The sequence below is a fragment of the Conger conger genome, chromosome 16 (genome assembly GCF_963514075.1).
Source record: "Conger conger chromosome 16, fConCon1.1, whole genome shotgun sequence".
NCBI lineage: Eukaryota > Metazoa > Chordata > Actinopteri > Anguilliformes > Congridae > Conger > Conger conger.
The window spans coordinates 4623859-4638477 of NC_083775.1; the positions used below are offsets into that span (position 1 = coordinate 4623859).

Consider the following 14619-nt stretch of genomic DNA (forward strand, 5'->3'; position numbering starts at 1 on the left):
ACCTAATAACCCCCAAATGCTCCTGACGAGCTGGTCGGCGCCTTGCATGGCAGCCAATCGCCGTCGGTGTGTGAGTGTGTGTATGAATGGGTGAATGAGAAGCATTAATTGTACAGCGCTTTGGATAAAGGCGCTATATAAATGCCAACCATTTACCATTTACCATGAATATGAGACTAAAGGGCAGACGGTCACCTTTAATTTTTCGGTATTTCATTTTGTATTGGACAATCTTGTAGAAACTGCCTCCCTTTTATACAGTTTCCCCCAATTTTAAGGGACCAAAAGTAATTGGACGGTGTGCTTCTGAGTGATAAAATGTAATGTTACCGCAAATTGACCTTTGTTGTTTTGCAGAGCTATCGGCTATGTGATGTCATCGCTGTTCTACCCTCTGTTGACCTTTGCCCTCCTGTCGCTGGTGATCGCGTACTGGGCCATCACGGCCGTGTATCCTTCTGTGTTCCGAGCGCAGATGCTCTATGTACTCAGCAGATGTACAACTCCGATGCGCTGAACTGAGGCTAAACCAATAACATGGGCGATGATTGGTCATGGTGTTTGTTTTGCACCAATAACTGGTTGTGTTATTTTTGTGTGTGCTAAAAGGGTCTGCATATGCAAATAAGAAATAATAAATAAACAAATGAAATACTTAGTATATCGGGCCCTATATCTCCCCGTTGAGTGTGGGACTTCAGGTTTCAGACACAACCGAGAGGATTTTCTCCACATGGATTTGCTTCCACAACAAAATAAATATTGCATTCGCATTTGGGCAGTTAGCAGATGCACTTCTCCGGAGCGACCTATGGGAGTGCTTACATTAAGGTTTTGGCACGGATCAGAGGCAGTGTAAACCTGCAGCCTGGAGTAAAGTGCCGCGGTGGATTTACGGTGCCGGAGGGATTTCGAGAATGGAGGGCTTTAAACAGTAAGTGGGTTTGAGGACATGGGGTTAGATGTGGAATGTGCAGGGCTTGTGTGACCGCATTGTAGATGTTCATTCTGCTTTGGTTGAGCCAAGATGGAGTGCAGGCCGGTAGTGTTTCCTTCTACAGTAGACGCTGGTGCTTTGGCTGTACTGGGCTTTTATACGACCGTATGTTTTATCTATTAGTGTGTATGACACTGTCAATGCACATTAATAAAAAGTGGTGTAGAAGCTAAACTTCACCTGTAGACCTTGGGCTACATGTCTCTGGATTGTGGGGGGGGGGGAAACACCCAGAGGAAGCCCACACAAATACGGGGAGAACAGGCGTACTCCAGGTCGGCTGAAACTCAGATAGCCGCGTCACTGTTCGTGGGCCCCGTCTGCTGGGGATGGGCTGTCTCCCCAGAGGGTGCGGCGTTTAAAAACGGGCCTTGCGTTCCTTGACCGACCTCGCTCAGCTTCCTGGCGACCTCGAACGAGGCGGTGTACAAAGTGTTCAACGAGACGGACTGCAGGCACTCCTACAACACCTGTGACCCTGAGGTAAGTGTTCAGCAGTCCGGGGTTAATTCCCCTCCCGAAACGAAGACCTCCTGCTTTCAGTGTGTGTCCACAGGTCTAAAAGGGGCCTTCGTGCCAAAAAGGTCGGCCATTTGAAGTACCTTTTTAAAAGCTAACATGACTACATCGCATTTTACATTTGTCAATTGGCAGACGCTTTGAATCCAAAGCGACTTGCCAGTGCATAGGCTCTTCCATGAACAACTTTTTCTGTTGTGAATTCACACTGTTCATTTGCGACTGAAGCATGCCAAGTCGGTGTAGAGGTCCGTAGATATTTTTCAGTATCCGTGGATTTGTGGGAGCCCAGGTGGTTATTTGGCCTTTGACCGCAGTTGATTCTATTATTTGTTTTCCATTCGAAAGCAAAATGCTTCGGATTTATACACCAATTTGATTTGATACAATGCCTGTTATGAAGCAGTTGTCAGATGGCTCTTCAGAGAGTGGTCTGCTTGTTCTACGGTAGAGGTGGAAACCAGGCTAGCAGTAGCCAAAATAGCAAATGGCTGCCGCAGAGAGCTGCTTTTTCCCCCAGAATGACATCACACTGAATGCTGTGCTGTGCATTCTGGGAAATGTAGTAAAGGGTATGATTCAAATGAGGCTATGATTCAAATGAGGCTGTCTCGTTCCAGCTTTTCAGTTGGAAAGGGGGGGGATAACTGCCCTCTTTTACCCAGGAATCCTCATTCAGATTTCAAACCCCTTTTAGAAGTAATACCTAGGAGAGGGTGTACTGTAGGGACATGTTGAAAACACACCTCTTCAGGCCTACCTCACTGCTATAATTAGCCGTGTGTATGCTATAGGTTATTGTTGCACTTATGTATAATTGTTTTAGTATTCAGGGTATTCTAGCGACCACCCATGGTATGCTGGTTGGAAAGTCTTAAAGCGTTCCAGTTTGTGTAAGTCTGTGTGATCACTCTAGGACCGTACGTTCCTCTCGGGTCTTCAACGCACTTGTCCCTGGTTCTGATTTGCACTTTATCGTACGTCGCTCTGGATAAGAGCGTCTGACCAAATGACCATAATGTAATGTAATGTAATGTAATGTAATGTCATGTTGTAGTGGAGGTTTGCGCTCTGAGGCGGCCATTTTGTCCCCGACCCTCTTGCAGACGTTCCGTGAGAGCGAGGTGAAGCGGGACTGCCCGGACTCCCAGTGCATGTTCGCTTTCTACGGCGGGGAGTCGTACTACCACAAGTACCTGATCGTCCTGCAGTTCTACAACGTCTTCCTCTTCTTCTGGTGCGCCAACTTCGTGACGGCGCTGGGGCAGATGACCCTGGCCGGGGCCTTCGCCTCATACTACTGGGCCTTCAAGAAGCCAGACGACATGCCCGCCTGCCCCATCTTCTCCTCTCTGGGGCGCGCGCTCAGGTATCACCGTACTGCTGTGTGTGTGTGTGTGTGTGTGTGTGCGTGTGTGTGTGAGGGTCTGTGTGTGTGTGTGTGTGTGTGAGGGTCTGTGTGTGTGTGTGTGTGTGTGTGTGTGTGAGGGTCTGTGTGTGTGTGTGTGTGGGGGTCTGTGTGTGTGTGTGTGTGTGTGTGTGTGTGTGTGTGTGTGTGTGTGTGCGTGCGCGTGTGCGCGTGTGCGCGTGTGTGCGTGTGTGCGTGTGTGCGCGTGTGTGTGTGTGTGAGGGTCTCTGTGCGCCTGTGTGTGTGTGTGTGTGTGTGTGTGAGGGTCTCTGTGCGCCTGTGTGTGTGTGTGTGTGTGTGTGAGGGTCTCTGTGCGCCTGTATGTGTGTGTGTGTGTGTGTGAGGTGCTCTGTGCGCCTGTATGTATGTGTGTGTGTGTGTGTGTGTGTGTGTGTGTGCATGGCATTCCATCTGTGTGTGTGTGTGTGTGTGTGTGTGTGTGTGTGTGTGTGTGTGCGTGGCATTCTGTCTGTCTGTCTGGGTGGGGGTGTGAGGCTCTTTTTGTTTTTTTTGTACTGTATGGTTAATTATTTCACAACAGGTGTTTTCACGATATAGACATAGTTCCTTTGTCATTGGGAGTTTTGTGAGATTGTTTTTTATTTTCAAGAATAAGTAACTAATCCTGGTGTGTGTGTGTGTGCGTAGTGGAGAATGGCGGCAGCCTAAACAACTGTAAATATGTAATTTACTCTCACTCAATGTCCATTGTAAATGGTTTTATGTCATGATGAACTCTCCCTCTCTGTGCAGGTACCACACCGGCACCCTGGCCTTCGGTTCTCTGCTCTTGGCGCTGGTCCAGACCATCCGGGTTCTGCTGGAGTACCTGGACCACAAGCTGAAGGGTGAGGGCTGGCACACACACATCATATCCTGTTTGAGCAGAGGTCAAAGTTCATAAGAGACTTTGTCTCATTGTAGGCCTGATTTGGTCCAAGCTTATATTACACATGGGGCGACATGGCTCAGGCAGTAAGAGCAGTCGTCTGGCAGTCGAAGGGTTGTCGGTTCGATCCCCCGCCCGGGCTGTGTCGAAGTGTCCCTGAGCAAGACACCTAACCCCCAAATGCTCCTGACGAGCTGGTCGGGGCCTTGCATGGCAGCCAATCGCCGTTGGTGTGTGAGTGTGTGTATGAATGGGTGAATGGAGAAGCATCAATTGTACAGCGCTTTGGATAAAGGCGCTATATAAATGCCTGCCATTTTACACACTATGCTCTGAATAACAATAATAATTAAATAACAGAACTTGCTTTAAAAGGAAATCAAGGCTGCCTGTGTATCATTAGGAGGACATGTTTGGTTAACTTCCTGGATTTTATATTAACTGAGTTAAATATATGATCTCACTGCCAGAGCCTGTGGATTCAGATCATGTAGTTAAACATTTTCATTTAAAATCTTGATGGCTGGTTTCGGAGTACTGTTGTTGTTCACCAGTGCTTAGGAGCAGCAGTGCTATTGGCTGGTAGATTGTAATGTGTTGATTAGCAGCCGTGCTATTGGCTGGTAGATTGTAACGTGCTAACGAGCAGCAGTGCTATTGGCTGATGGATTGTAATGTGCTGTTTTTGTTCCTCGCCCACAGGGACCCATAATAAATGCACGAAGTTCCTGATGATCTGTTTGAAGTGCTGCTTCTGGTGTCTGGAAAAGTTCATCAAGTTCCTCAACAGAAACGCATATATCATGGTGGGTCTGCCAGGGGGCCACACTGAGCATGCTCCAACTAACACAGACTGGTCCACACTGAGCATGCTCCAACTAACACAGACTGGTCCACACTGAGCATGCTCCAACTAACACAGACTGCACCACACTGAGCATGCTCCAACTAACACAGACTGCACCACACTGAGCATGCTCCAACTAACACAGACTGGTCCACACTGAGCATGCTCCAACTAACACAGACTGGTCCACACTGAGCATGCTCCAACTAACACAGACTGGTCCACACTGAGCATGCTCCAACTAACACAGACTGGTCCACACTGAGCATGCTCCAACTAACACAGACTGGTCCACACTGAGCATGCTCCAACTAACACAGACTGGTCCACACTGAGCATGCTCCAACTAACACAGACTGGTCCACACTGAGCATGCTCCAACGAACACAGACTGGTCCACACTGAGCATGCTCCAACTAACACAGACTGGTCCACACTGAGCATGCTCCAACTAACACAGACTGCACCACACTGAGCATGCTCCAACTAACACAGACTGGTTCACACTGAGCATGCTCCAACTGTAACACAGACTGGTCCACACTGAGCATGCTCCAACTATAACACAGACTGGTCCACACTGAGCATGCTCCAACTATAACACAGACTGGTCCACACTGAGCATGCTCCAACTATAACACAGACTGCACCACACTGAGCATGCTCCAACTGTAACACAGACTGGTTCACACTGAGCATGCTCCAACTGTAACACAGACTGGTCCACACTGAGCATGCTCCAACTGTAACACAGACTGGTCCACACTGAGCATGCTCCAACTGTAACACAGGCTGGTCCACACTGAGCATGCTCCAACTGCAGCTGAGACTCCTGAATCTGTTTAAATGTCTCATAAACGTTTCTGTTTTTAAAATCACACTACGCCTTCTCTTGGGATTTCATCAGCATGATTACAATCGCATTATATCTCCTAAATTAGAATTTTTATATTTTTTATAACTATATTTCATTACTCAAGTGCTGGTTGCATGGTGCTTTGAATAAACTTAGTTAATCAGCCAAGAAACACCGACAACACACATGGTCCTGTATATTCTTTTATGAAACTTAAAAATGGAGATACAAGGATTGCGTATGATACCAGTGGTCTATTTTAACCCCAGTCACGGCAAAGAGCAACTTGATTCAAAAACCGATCGTCTGTAATGGCATCTTCCCCCTGTAGGTGGCGATGTACGGCAAGAACTTCTGCACGTCTGCCAAGGATGCCTTCTTCCTGCTCATGAGGAACCTGATCAGGTGAGAGCTCCTGGTGTCTAATCACATGACACGCTGAAATCAAAATTCACTTCCTCCTCGGCTCAGTCAGTTCTTCGTAACCATGCCAAACCGTCTTGAAGTATGCATTCCACAAAACTTCCAAATTTTCACATCGAAGCTTTTTTTTCCTTCCACTTCCTGGAAAACGATGGGTGTGCGCGTGTCCGTCAGATGTGGGAGAGTTTTCCATCCCCCTCGATGTCCTTCCACACGTTCTTCCCCTCGTAACTTCAGCGTCAGTCAGACCCCCTCCCCGCCCTCCAGGGTCCCCCTGAAAGCCCGTTTCGCTCACACACACGTCAGACTGCAGAAGCTAGCGCTGCTCTAACCTCCGGTTCAGAGTGCTGATGTGGGTGATTCACTGGCAGGGTGGGCCCGCTCCACAGCCTGTTAACACTGATAGACCGACCTCTCCCTCCTGTAGAGGGCTGAGTCATTGTAATGACATGCACCTTCCGAGAATGTCTGACTGAGTACGATGAAGTTTGAGTGGATGTGTGAAGCACATTAGTTAGTGACCAGATCCTCTTGAGGTTTAACTAAAGGAAAGGATGAATGCAGCGTAGCTGTTGGCCATCTGCTTAGTCTGTGATATTTCCCATGGTTGCCAACACTGGTATTGCTGCTTGGGCAGTTTATCTGATTATTCTACACGGGTTGAAGTTCGTATCGATGTGATCACTCCAGCACTTGGAACTGTACTTCCCTCAGGGGTTATCAGTGCAGTTGTCCCTGGTTATGATTTGCACTTTGTTGTACGTCGCTCTGGGTAATGACTGTAATGATGTAATGGTTAGACAGGGGGAGTTGGACGCTTTTCTGTGGATGTTATGCTCATGCAGTGTCTCCATGCGTCCACAGGGTGGCGGTGTTGGACAAGGTGACGGACTTCCTCCTGTTCCTGGGGAAACTGCTGATTGTGGGTTCTGTGGGTAAGTGCGGTGTGGGAGGTTAGCATGGGCTCTGTCAGCTGTGTCCGCTGGTCTCACTCCCACAGAGCCAGGCTGATGCTGCTGCTGCATTTCTGTCTCTAATGTACCATTTACAAATAATATAGTATATTATTCTGCTTAATAGCCTGTAACATCTCTCTGGCTAAGAGCGTGGGCTAAATGTAAAAAGTAATAATCCCTGAACTACTCTTATTTAATATGAATCAGTGAAATCACTGAACACATCTCCAACTGAATATAAATCTATATTTTACTCAATTTAACTGTATATTTGCTTATTATATCAAGTATAAAATAATTGAGTGTTCACGTTGAGTCACTGGGAGGAGATGAGTGTTGATGTTGAGTGAAGTCACTGTGGGAGGAGATGAGTGTTTTCACGCTGAGTGATATCGCTCTGTTTCCTGCTGTTTTTAGGGATCTTTGCGTTCTTCTTCTTCTCTGGGAGGATTAAGGCGATTGAGGAGACCATCCCCACCCTCAACTACTACTGGGTCCCCATCCTGGTGAGTACAGCCCCTGATACCACTGCTACTGTACATTAATGTCCGCTGTAAACCGGAGCTATCAGAATAATAATTAATTTGCATTTTATATCGCGCTTTTCTCTTATTCAAAGTACGTTTTTCACGCTCGGTGCTTTACAGTGATGAGGGGGGAACTTGTCTCATTCACCACCAATGTGCAGCACCCACCTGGGTGATGCAACGGCAGCCATTTTGTGCCCGAATGCTCACCGCACACCAGCTGAGCTGGAGAGGGAGAGAACAATGTTTTTTGCCAATTAAATCAGGGGATGATTAGGTGGCAGGTTGAGAGAGCCAGGGTTGGGAATTTAGCCAGGACACCGGGGAACCCCTTAGTCTTTGTGAAGAGTGTCGTGGGATCTTTAATGACCAGAGTGAGTCAGGACCTCAGATTAACGTCTCGTCCGAAAGACAGTACCTCCTACAGCACAGTGTCCCCATCACTGCTCTGGGGCATTGGGGTTTATTTAGCCAGGGGGAAGACCGCCCCCTACTGGCCCATGAAAACCACTTCCAGCAGCAACTAAGCTTTCCCAGGAGGTCTCCCATCCGAGTACTAACTCAGCTCCCAGTCATCCATAGAGTGTTTATAAGGCCCTGCCCGTGTCTCTGCGTGTCTCTCCCTGCAGACGGTGGTGGTGGGGTCCTACCTCATCGCTCATGGCTTCTTCAGCGTCTACGCCATGTGTGTGGACACGCTGTTCCTCTGCTTCTGTGAGTACCCCCTCAAACCTCATCTCTTTACACCCCCACAGGTCTCTGTGAGTACCGCCACAAACCTTTACATCCCCAAAATCCTGTCACAGGTCTCTGTGAGGCCAGCCACAAACCTTTACATCCCCAAAATCCTGTCACAGGTCTCTGTGAGTACCACTACAAACCTTTACCTCCCAAACTCCTGTCACAGGTCTCTGTGAGTACCGCCACAAACCTTTACATCCCCAAATCCTGTCACAGGTCTCTGTGAGTACTGCCACAAACCTTTACATCCCAAAATCCTGTCACAGGTCTCTGTGAGGCCAGCCAATGCCACTTGAATGAATGCAGGCTGAAATTTCTCCAGTGCTCGCAGTGGATGAAGCTTCCTTTTGAGGGATTCTGTTGTTTGAATAATTTAGTAGATCTGGTATCAGCTCAGGTCAGTGCAGCTTCTGAAACTCAGTTTCATAATTTCAAAACCGTCTCGGAACACAACGGGCGTTTTTCAGTTTGCAAATGGATTTAGCTTTTTTTTTTTAATGGACTGAATTGAAATGCAACCAGGCCCAGATTTTGTGGGCATATTAAGTGGGTTCCAGCATAAGTCTGTGGGTGATTAGCCCTTTCTCCATTTCTTTTCTCAATAACCTTTAACACTGCTAATGTGATGCTGTTTTTCCACTCACACGTGCAGCATGCTAACGCTAATCTCAGGCCCTGAGGTATCTGTGACACCTTACCTTGGGGTGTGGATAAAACCACTGTGCTCTTTAATTTCCTGGGTGCTGGTCCCACTGACACGCATCTAACCTTCAAAACTAAAACGCATGAACTGCGCTCACTTTGTTTCTGACTTTGCTCTCTGTCTCTTTCTCTTCTTCTCTCCCTCCTCCTCCCTCCCCCTCTCCTCCCACTCCCCCTCTCCTAACCTCCCCCTCTCCTCCCACTCCCCCTCTCCTAACCTCCCCAAACTCACACCGTTTATTCCCACCCCCCCCCTTCACCCCTGTCTGCTGGGTCTGTCCTGCTTCGTACTGCCCCACCGTCCCACAACAACCTCACACGCGCTCACACACACTCTCACACACACGCACACGTGCATACACACACACACGCACACACACTCGCGCACACACACACTCGCGCACACACACACACACGCTCACACATGCACACGCACATGCGCCCGCGTGCTCACTCATACACACGCACACACACACACATACATACACACACACACGCACACACACACACACATACACACACACACACACACGCACTCACGCACGCACGCACGCACGCACACACACGCACACACACACACACACACATACACATACACACACACACACACACACATACACATACACACACACTCACACACACACTCTCACACACACACACACACACACACACACACACCAGGCGAGGACCTGGAGCGTAACGATGGCTCGGAGGACCGGCCGTACTACATGTCCCCCGGACTCCACGACATCCTCACCAAGAGTGACGGACAGCTGCCCCCGGAGGAGGAGGCGGAGCCAGACGCGCCGGCCCCGCCCCCCCAGCTGGACGGCGAGGAGATCCAGCTGCAGCATCAGCAGCAGGGCGCCCAATCGCCATACGCGCAGCAGACCGATTCAACTGACAAACCTCTTGACACCCTCGATATCTAGTTCGGCCCCTTGTTTGCGTATAATAGCGGTATACTGGTGAGACCTGGTTTGCGTCTCGTCAATCAGTACGGCTGTAGACCAGGGGTGTGAAACTCCAGCCCTGTAGAATCAGGGGTTTGTGTTCTTTATTTCTATCAGCACCCAGAGAAGTAATGGGTAGTTTTTCAGCAATTAGTGACTTCTTCACTTAACAACATAATGGTGAGAACAGGCCATTCAGCCCCGCAGTGCTCGCCTTTTCCTACCACTAAACTGTACCTACTGTTTAGTTTGCCTAAAAGCGAAATAGTATCTAGCACCTTATCAAGCCTGGTCTTGAAAACCCCTAGTGCTTAATTGAATGCCCCAAAAACCTGGAGTCTGATGTCCACCAAAATTCAACAGAAAACTGACCAGGAAGTGGACTGAATCTCTGTCCCTCTGGTGCAAAGGATTATGGGAACTATGTCTTTGTGTAGCTTCTCCAGTTAAGTCCTGTCACAACACAGAGGGCTAGTTTCACGGACACAGGCAGTACTCGACTAAATTTCGTTTTCAGTGGAGATTCTACGTACAAACTTAGACAACAAAACATTTAGTCCAGGACTAAGCTTAGTCTCTGAGAAATCGGGCTTTGGCATTTCTTTTTGAACACTTGGCTCTAATCTGGGTGGAAATATACACGTTATAGGAGCGATGGTAGACTGGCAGGTGTCCGTGGATTGCATGTGTCGACATATAAAGAATGACCCTCGTTTACTTCTCCCTACCTCCCAAGATGCCTTGCACAGATCGTGCCAAGAACACCCAGAGAAAACCGGTTTGTCTTCCGATCAAACATCAGTATGCTCAGAAATATGTGCGTCTTAGTGAGAACAGGACAACAGGGAGGAAAAGCTAGCCAGGGATCTTGTCAATCCTCTCTGATTTTCTGGGCTGAAGGCGTATGGTAGTTTTTTTTAACTCTCTCACAGGGTACGTTTGTCTGTTTTAAACTGTAAACTCTTAAATCTGTATACGGGCCTGAAAATGATTAGATTTTGTCTTTTTGATGTTGATATATGCAACACAACTACTTCTCTCAAACTCTGTTTACAAAACTCTGAACAGCCTTACTGTTATTACTGTATGCTTGTACTGTTACCGAACAAAACCAAATGTCAAACCCCTTCCCCCATTTTGGAATGCTGACTGACTCTTCTACTCGATCGCAGTCCGTGTAGTCGCTCCAAGCGAAAGCTGGGGGTTTTTTTCCAGACGTGATACAATCAAACACCGTCTTGCCTTGGAACTTTCTGACTGCCAGAAGGGGTTGTACCAACATGGCGCAACTTCCTGCACTGATCAAACCCTCTGTGCTCTGTGCTCTGACAACTTCCTGTCCTGTTTCTTCTGTCTGTCTCTGTTGCATGCCGATAACATCTTTATTAAAAATACCAACTCTTTCTGTACCACTGAGAGCTCTTCCTCGTGTTTTATGCTCTCTGTTGGTTTTTGGGATACACCACACTTCCTGATCTTTTTAGGGTATGGTTTGCAGTTATCATTTAACATGCTTGGCTGAAGAACCTACTGAATGGCAGGGCATTTTGGAAAGTGTCTTGTGGACTATGTTTGTATCGGTTGTTATTGATACATTGACCAGTGATCTTAAAGGCTTTTTTAGTTTCAGTTTAAAGTGCTGGCTGTATGTGGTGAGTTGTCTCCTCCTGTGTCCAGTGAGGATGGTTAAAGACATGAGTTTGATTCTTGGCATCTGTCTTTGTTCCTCTGCTGTTTCTTCTCCTTATTCCTCCATTTCCATCCCTTTTGCTCTCTCTCTCCCCCACTCTCCTCTCTCTCTCCCGCTCTCTCTCCCACTCCTCTTTCTCCACTCTCCCCTCTTTCCTTTCCCCCCCACTCTCTCTCTCTCTCTCTCTCTCTCTCTCTCTCCCTCCAGTGGAGGACCTGGAGAGGAACGATGGGAGTGCTGAGAGGCCCTACCTGATGCCTGATAATCTTCTGAAAGTACTAAAGAAGAAGAACGACTCCGCAGCCACGGAGTCCTAACTCCTGGGGCGGGGGAGGGGCCTGGCGCTGAAATCGGCCCTGATTGGCTGCCTTGTCTGTATATAGTGGAGTAAGTGAAGTTCATCCAGGGTGTCACAGTGCCTGTGTGGACATTTTACAAAGCCATTGGCATATTTTTTTTATTTTTACAATAAGCTTTCCACTATTTCGCAAGTGCCTTTGATTTGGAACGCAACTACAATACCTAGGGCGTAAGAAGTGCCGTTGATCTATGTTTCTTCGTGGGTAGTTTTTGTTACGGGCCTATGGTAAGTTTTTAAGTGTCAGCCTGGCATGGTTGCTTTATCAGGAGACCCTGTGGGCCCCATCCAGCGAGATGAAGTGGTCGCTACCAAACTATTACTGGAAATGTACCTTATTCGCAAACTGTCTGCCATCTACGGGAAGGATTCTTTTTCTGCCTTCGATTTCTGTGGAGCATGTTACACGAAAAAGCACAAGACGTATTTTCGTTTGTCTTTTTTTTATTTTTATGGTTTATTAATTAATCGTAGTTGTACAAACTGAAGAATTGTTAAGTGCTTTGAGTTCTAAATGCTAAATTATGCTGAGTTCCAGTGTTACTCGTTGGTATTTCGGGGGATGTGTGTGTTAACGACGTTACCAAAGGTCTGGTGTGGAGGCGTTGTTCAGCCCGCGTGAAGGAGCTGCCATTTCTGGGTGCCTTAGGATTTGGCATTTTAAAACCGAAAAATAAAATCTTTTCTACATATCTCCTGTCTATTTTTATACCAGTTATGGGGAAAACATTTTTTTGGCGGGGAAGATAATAGTATATTTATGACTGAAGTATTTGATCATATGGGGGCCATTTTACATTACCGTGAACGGTCATCGATATTGCTTGGTGTACATCTGCATTACATTACATTACATTATTGGCATTTGGCAGACGCTCTTATCCAGAGTGACGTACAACAAAGTGCATCCCCATAACCAGGGATAAGTGCGCTGAAAGACCCTAGAGGGAAGTACAATTTCAATTGCTACCCGTACAACAAAGATCAGGACCAGGGCCTATTTTTATTTTTTATTTTTTTTATTTTTTAAACAACAAACAAACAACCAAGCAAAAGTGACCAAACTTAACTATCCAAATACTGCTTACCTAGCCAACTAAAAAAAACCGAAACAACGTAAATCACAAAGACAACAATTAAGGTCACAGGGAGGTAGGGAGGGATGGGGAGAGGTGCTGCTTGATTTAGTAAAATTTCCTGAGTATGTTCCCATAATGCAATATGGGACAGTGTTTCTATCATCAAAACTCAACCATACACGCACACTCACGCACTCACACACACACACCACTCTGTGAAATCCCTTTTGTTTTTGCGATCCTATGTAGGTTTTATCCTGGTTTTTTTCAGACCGGATTGTTCCAGTATTTGCAGGTACGTTGCATTTTTTTCAGTCACATTTCACCTGTGAATGCATGTCTTAGAACAATGCGCTAGTATGCATTTGCAATTTTTCAAAAACTTGACCAATATTCAAGTTGGCTGTCCCCAGAAATATGTCATGATGTCATCATCACTGTAGGACACCGACAAAGTAGTTCCAGCTTTGTTCTGTTCCGGCTCGGCTGTTCATATAGTTTAGTTGTAATGGTAAATGGTTGCATTTAAAGTAAAATTGAAATGGTTTTGGTGCATCAGTAGTTCATTTGTCAACTAACAATGAACCCAGCAGACCCCAGCACGCCCTGTGGCCTCTCCAGGCCCACGGTGGGGTCCGCTGCTTCAGTGTTGTAGTTCTCAGTCATTACACAGCTCTCTCGGTTGTATGCTGGGTTTTGTTCGGGCCAACCGCTTGATCAATGAAGATTGTTGGGTTGTGACTTGTAGTTCTGACTTTACATCACTAGATGGAGTCAATGCATCTGTCTCTGCAAGCATGAATTGCTAATCTCAGCTCTTTTGCCTAACCATTTGAGCAGCTTGGCACTTTCTGTCGTCACATGAAAGCTTCTGAAAGCCTGCACTACGGAAGCCATTGAATGCACCTCACTAACCAGAAACTGTTCAGAGGCCAGCTGTCCAATTACTTTTGGTCCTCTAAAATGGGGGGTCCCATGTATAAAAAGGATGTGATCCTGACCCGGGTTGCCACGGATGAAAAAAATCCTCTCCTCAAATAAAAAAATTGACAGTCTGCACTTCATATTCATGGTTTGATTTCAAATCCAGTGTGTTGGAGTACAGAGCCAAAAGGACGGAAATTGTACCACTGTCCAAATACTTACGGACTGCACTGTACGTGTGAAGTGGACAGGCACATAAGCTTCATGTCAAGTGGATTTAGTACAGATTACAGTATTTAATAGCCACGACATACAGGTGCATCTCAAAGAAGGTGCACTTTTTCCTACCACACTTTTCCCTTCCAGTCAACTTTCCATGAATATGCTTTCATTCAGCACTCTGCGAACAGCCAGCCCTTTCAGCAATGACCTTCTGAGGCTTACCCTCCTTGTGGAGGGTGTCAATGAGTGTCTTCTGGACAACTGTCAAGTCAGCAGTCTTCCCCATGATTGCCTGACCAAGTATTGAGTGCATAAATGAACATACTTGTCAGAAGGTCGACATTTCTGTATTATAAATCCTTTTTGATTATGTAATATTCTAATATTTTGAGATACTAGATTTTTGCCTTGAAATATTTCACTTTATGTGTAATGAATCTAGAATATCTGAAAGTTTCACTTTTTGAATTAACTTACAGAAAAAAGAAAAAAAAAACTTTTCCACAATTCTTTTTTTTTTTTTTTTTG

At 46.7% G+C, this 14619-nt stretch overlaps 1 protein-coding gene across 1 annotated transcript in view; it reads left to right on the forward strand.

Moving 5' to 3' along the window:
- LOC133114576 (choline transporter-like protein 2) overlaps positions 1-12558 on the forward strand; it is a 22627-nt gene extending 10069 nt beyond the window's left edge. Inside the window, 10 exon segments of the mRNA XM_061224083.1 lie at positions 358-450; positions 1396-1480; positions 2623-2885; positions 3678-3772; positions 4516-4619; positions 5848-5921; positions 6804-6874; positions 7313-7401; positions 8052-8136; positions 11716-12558. Coding sequence (XP_061080067.1) covers positions 358-450; positions 1396-1480; positions 2623-2885; positions 3678-3772; positions 4516-4619; positions 5848-5921; positions 6804-6874; positions 7313-7401; positions 8052-8136; positions 11716-11825 — 1069 coding nt within the window. The 3' untranslated portion in view covers positions 11826-12558.
- Positions 12559-14619: the final 2061 nt, after the last annotated feature.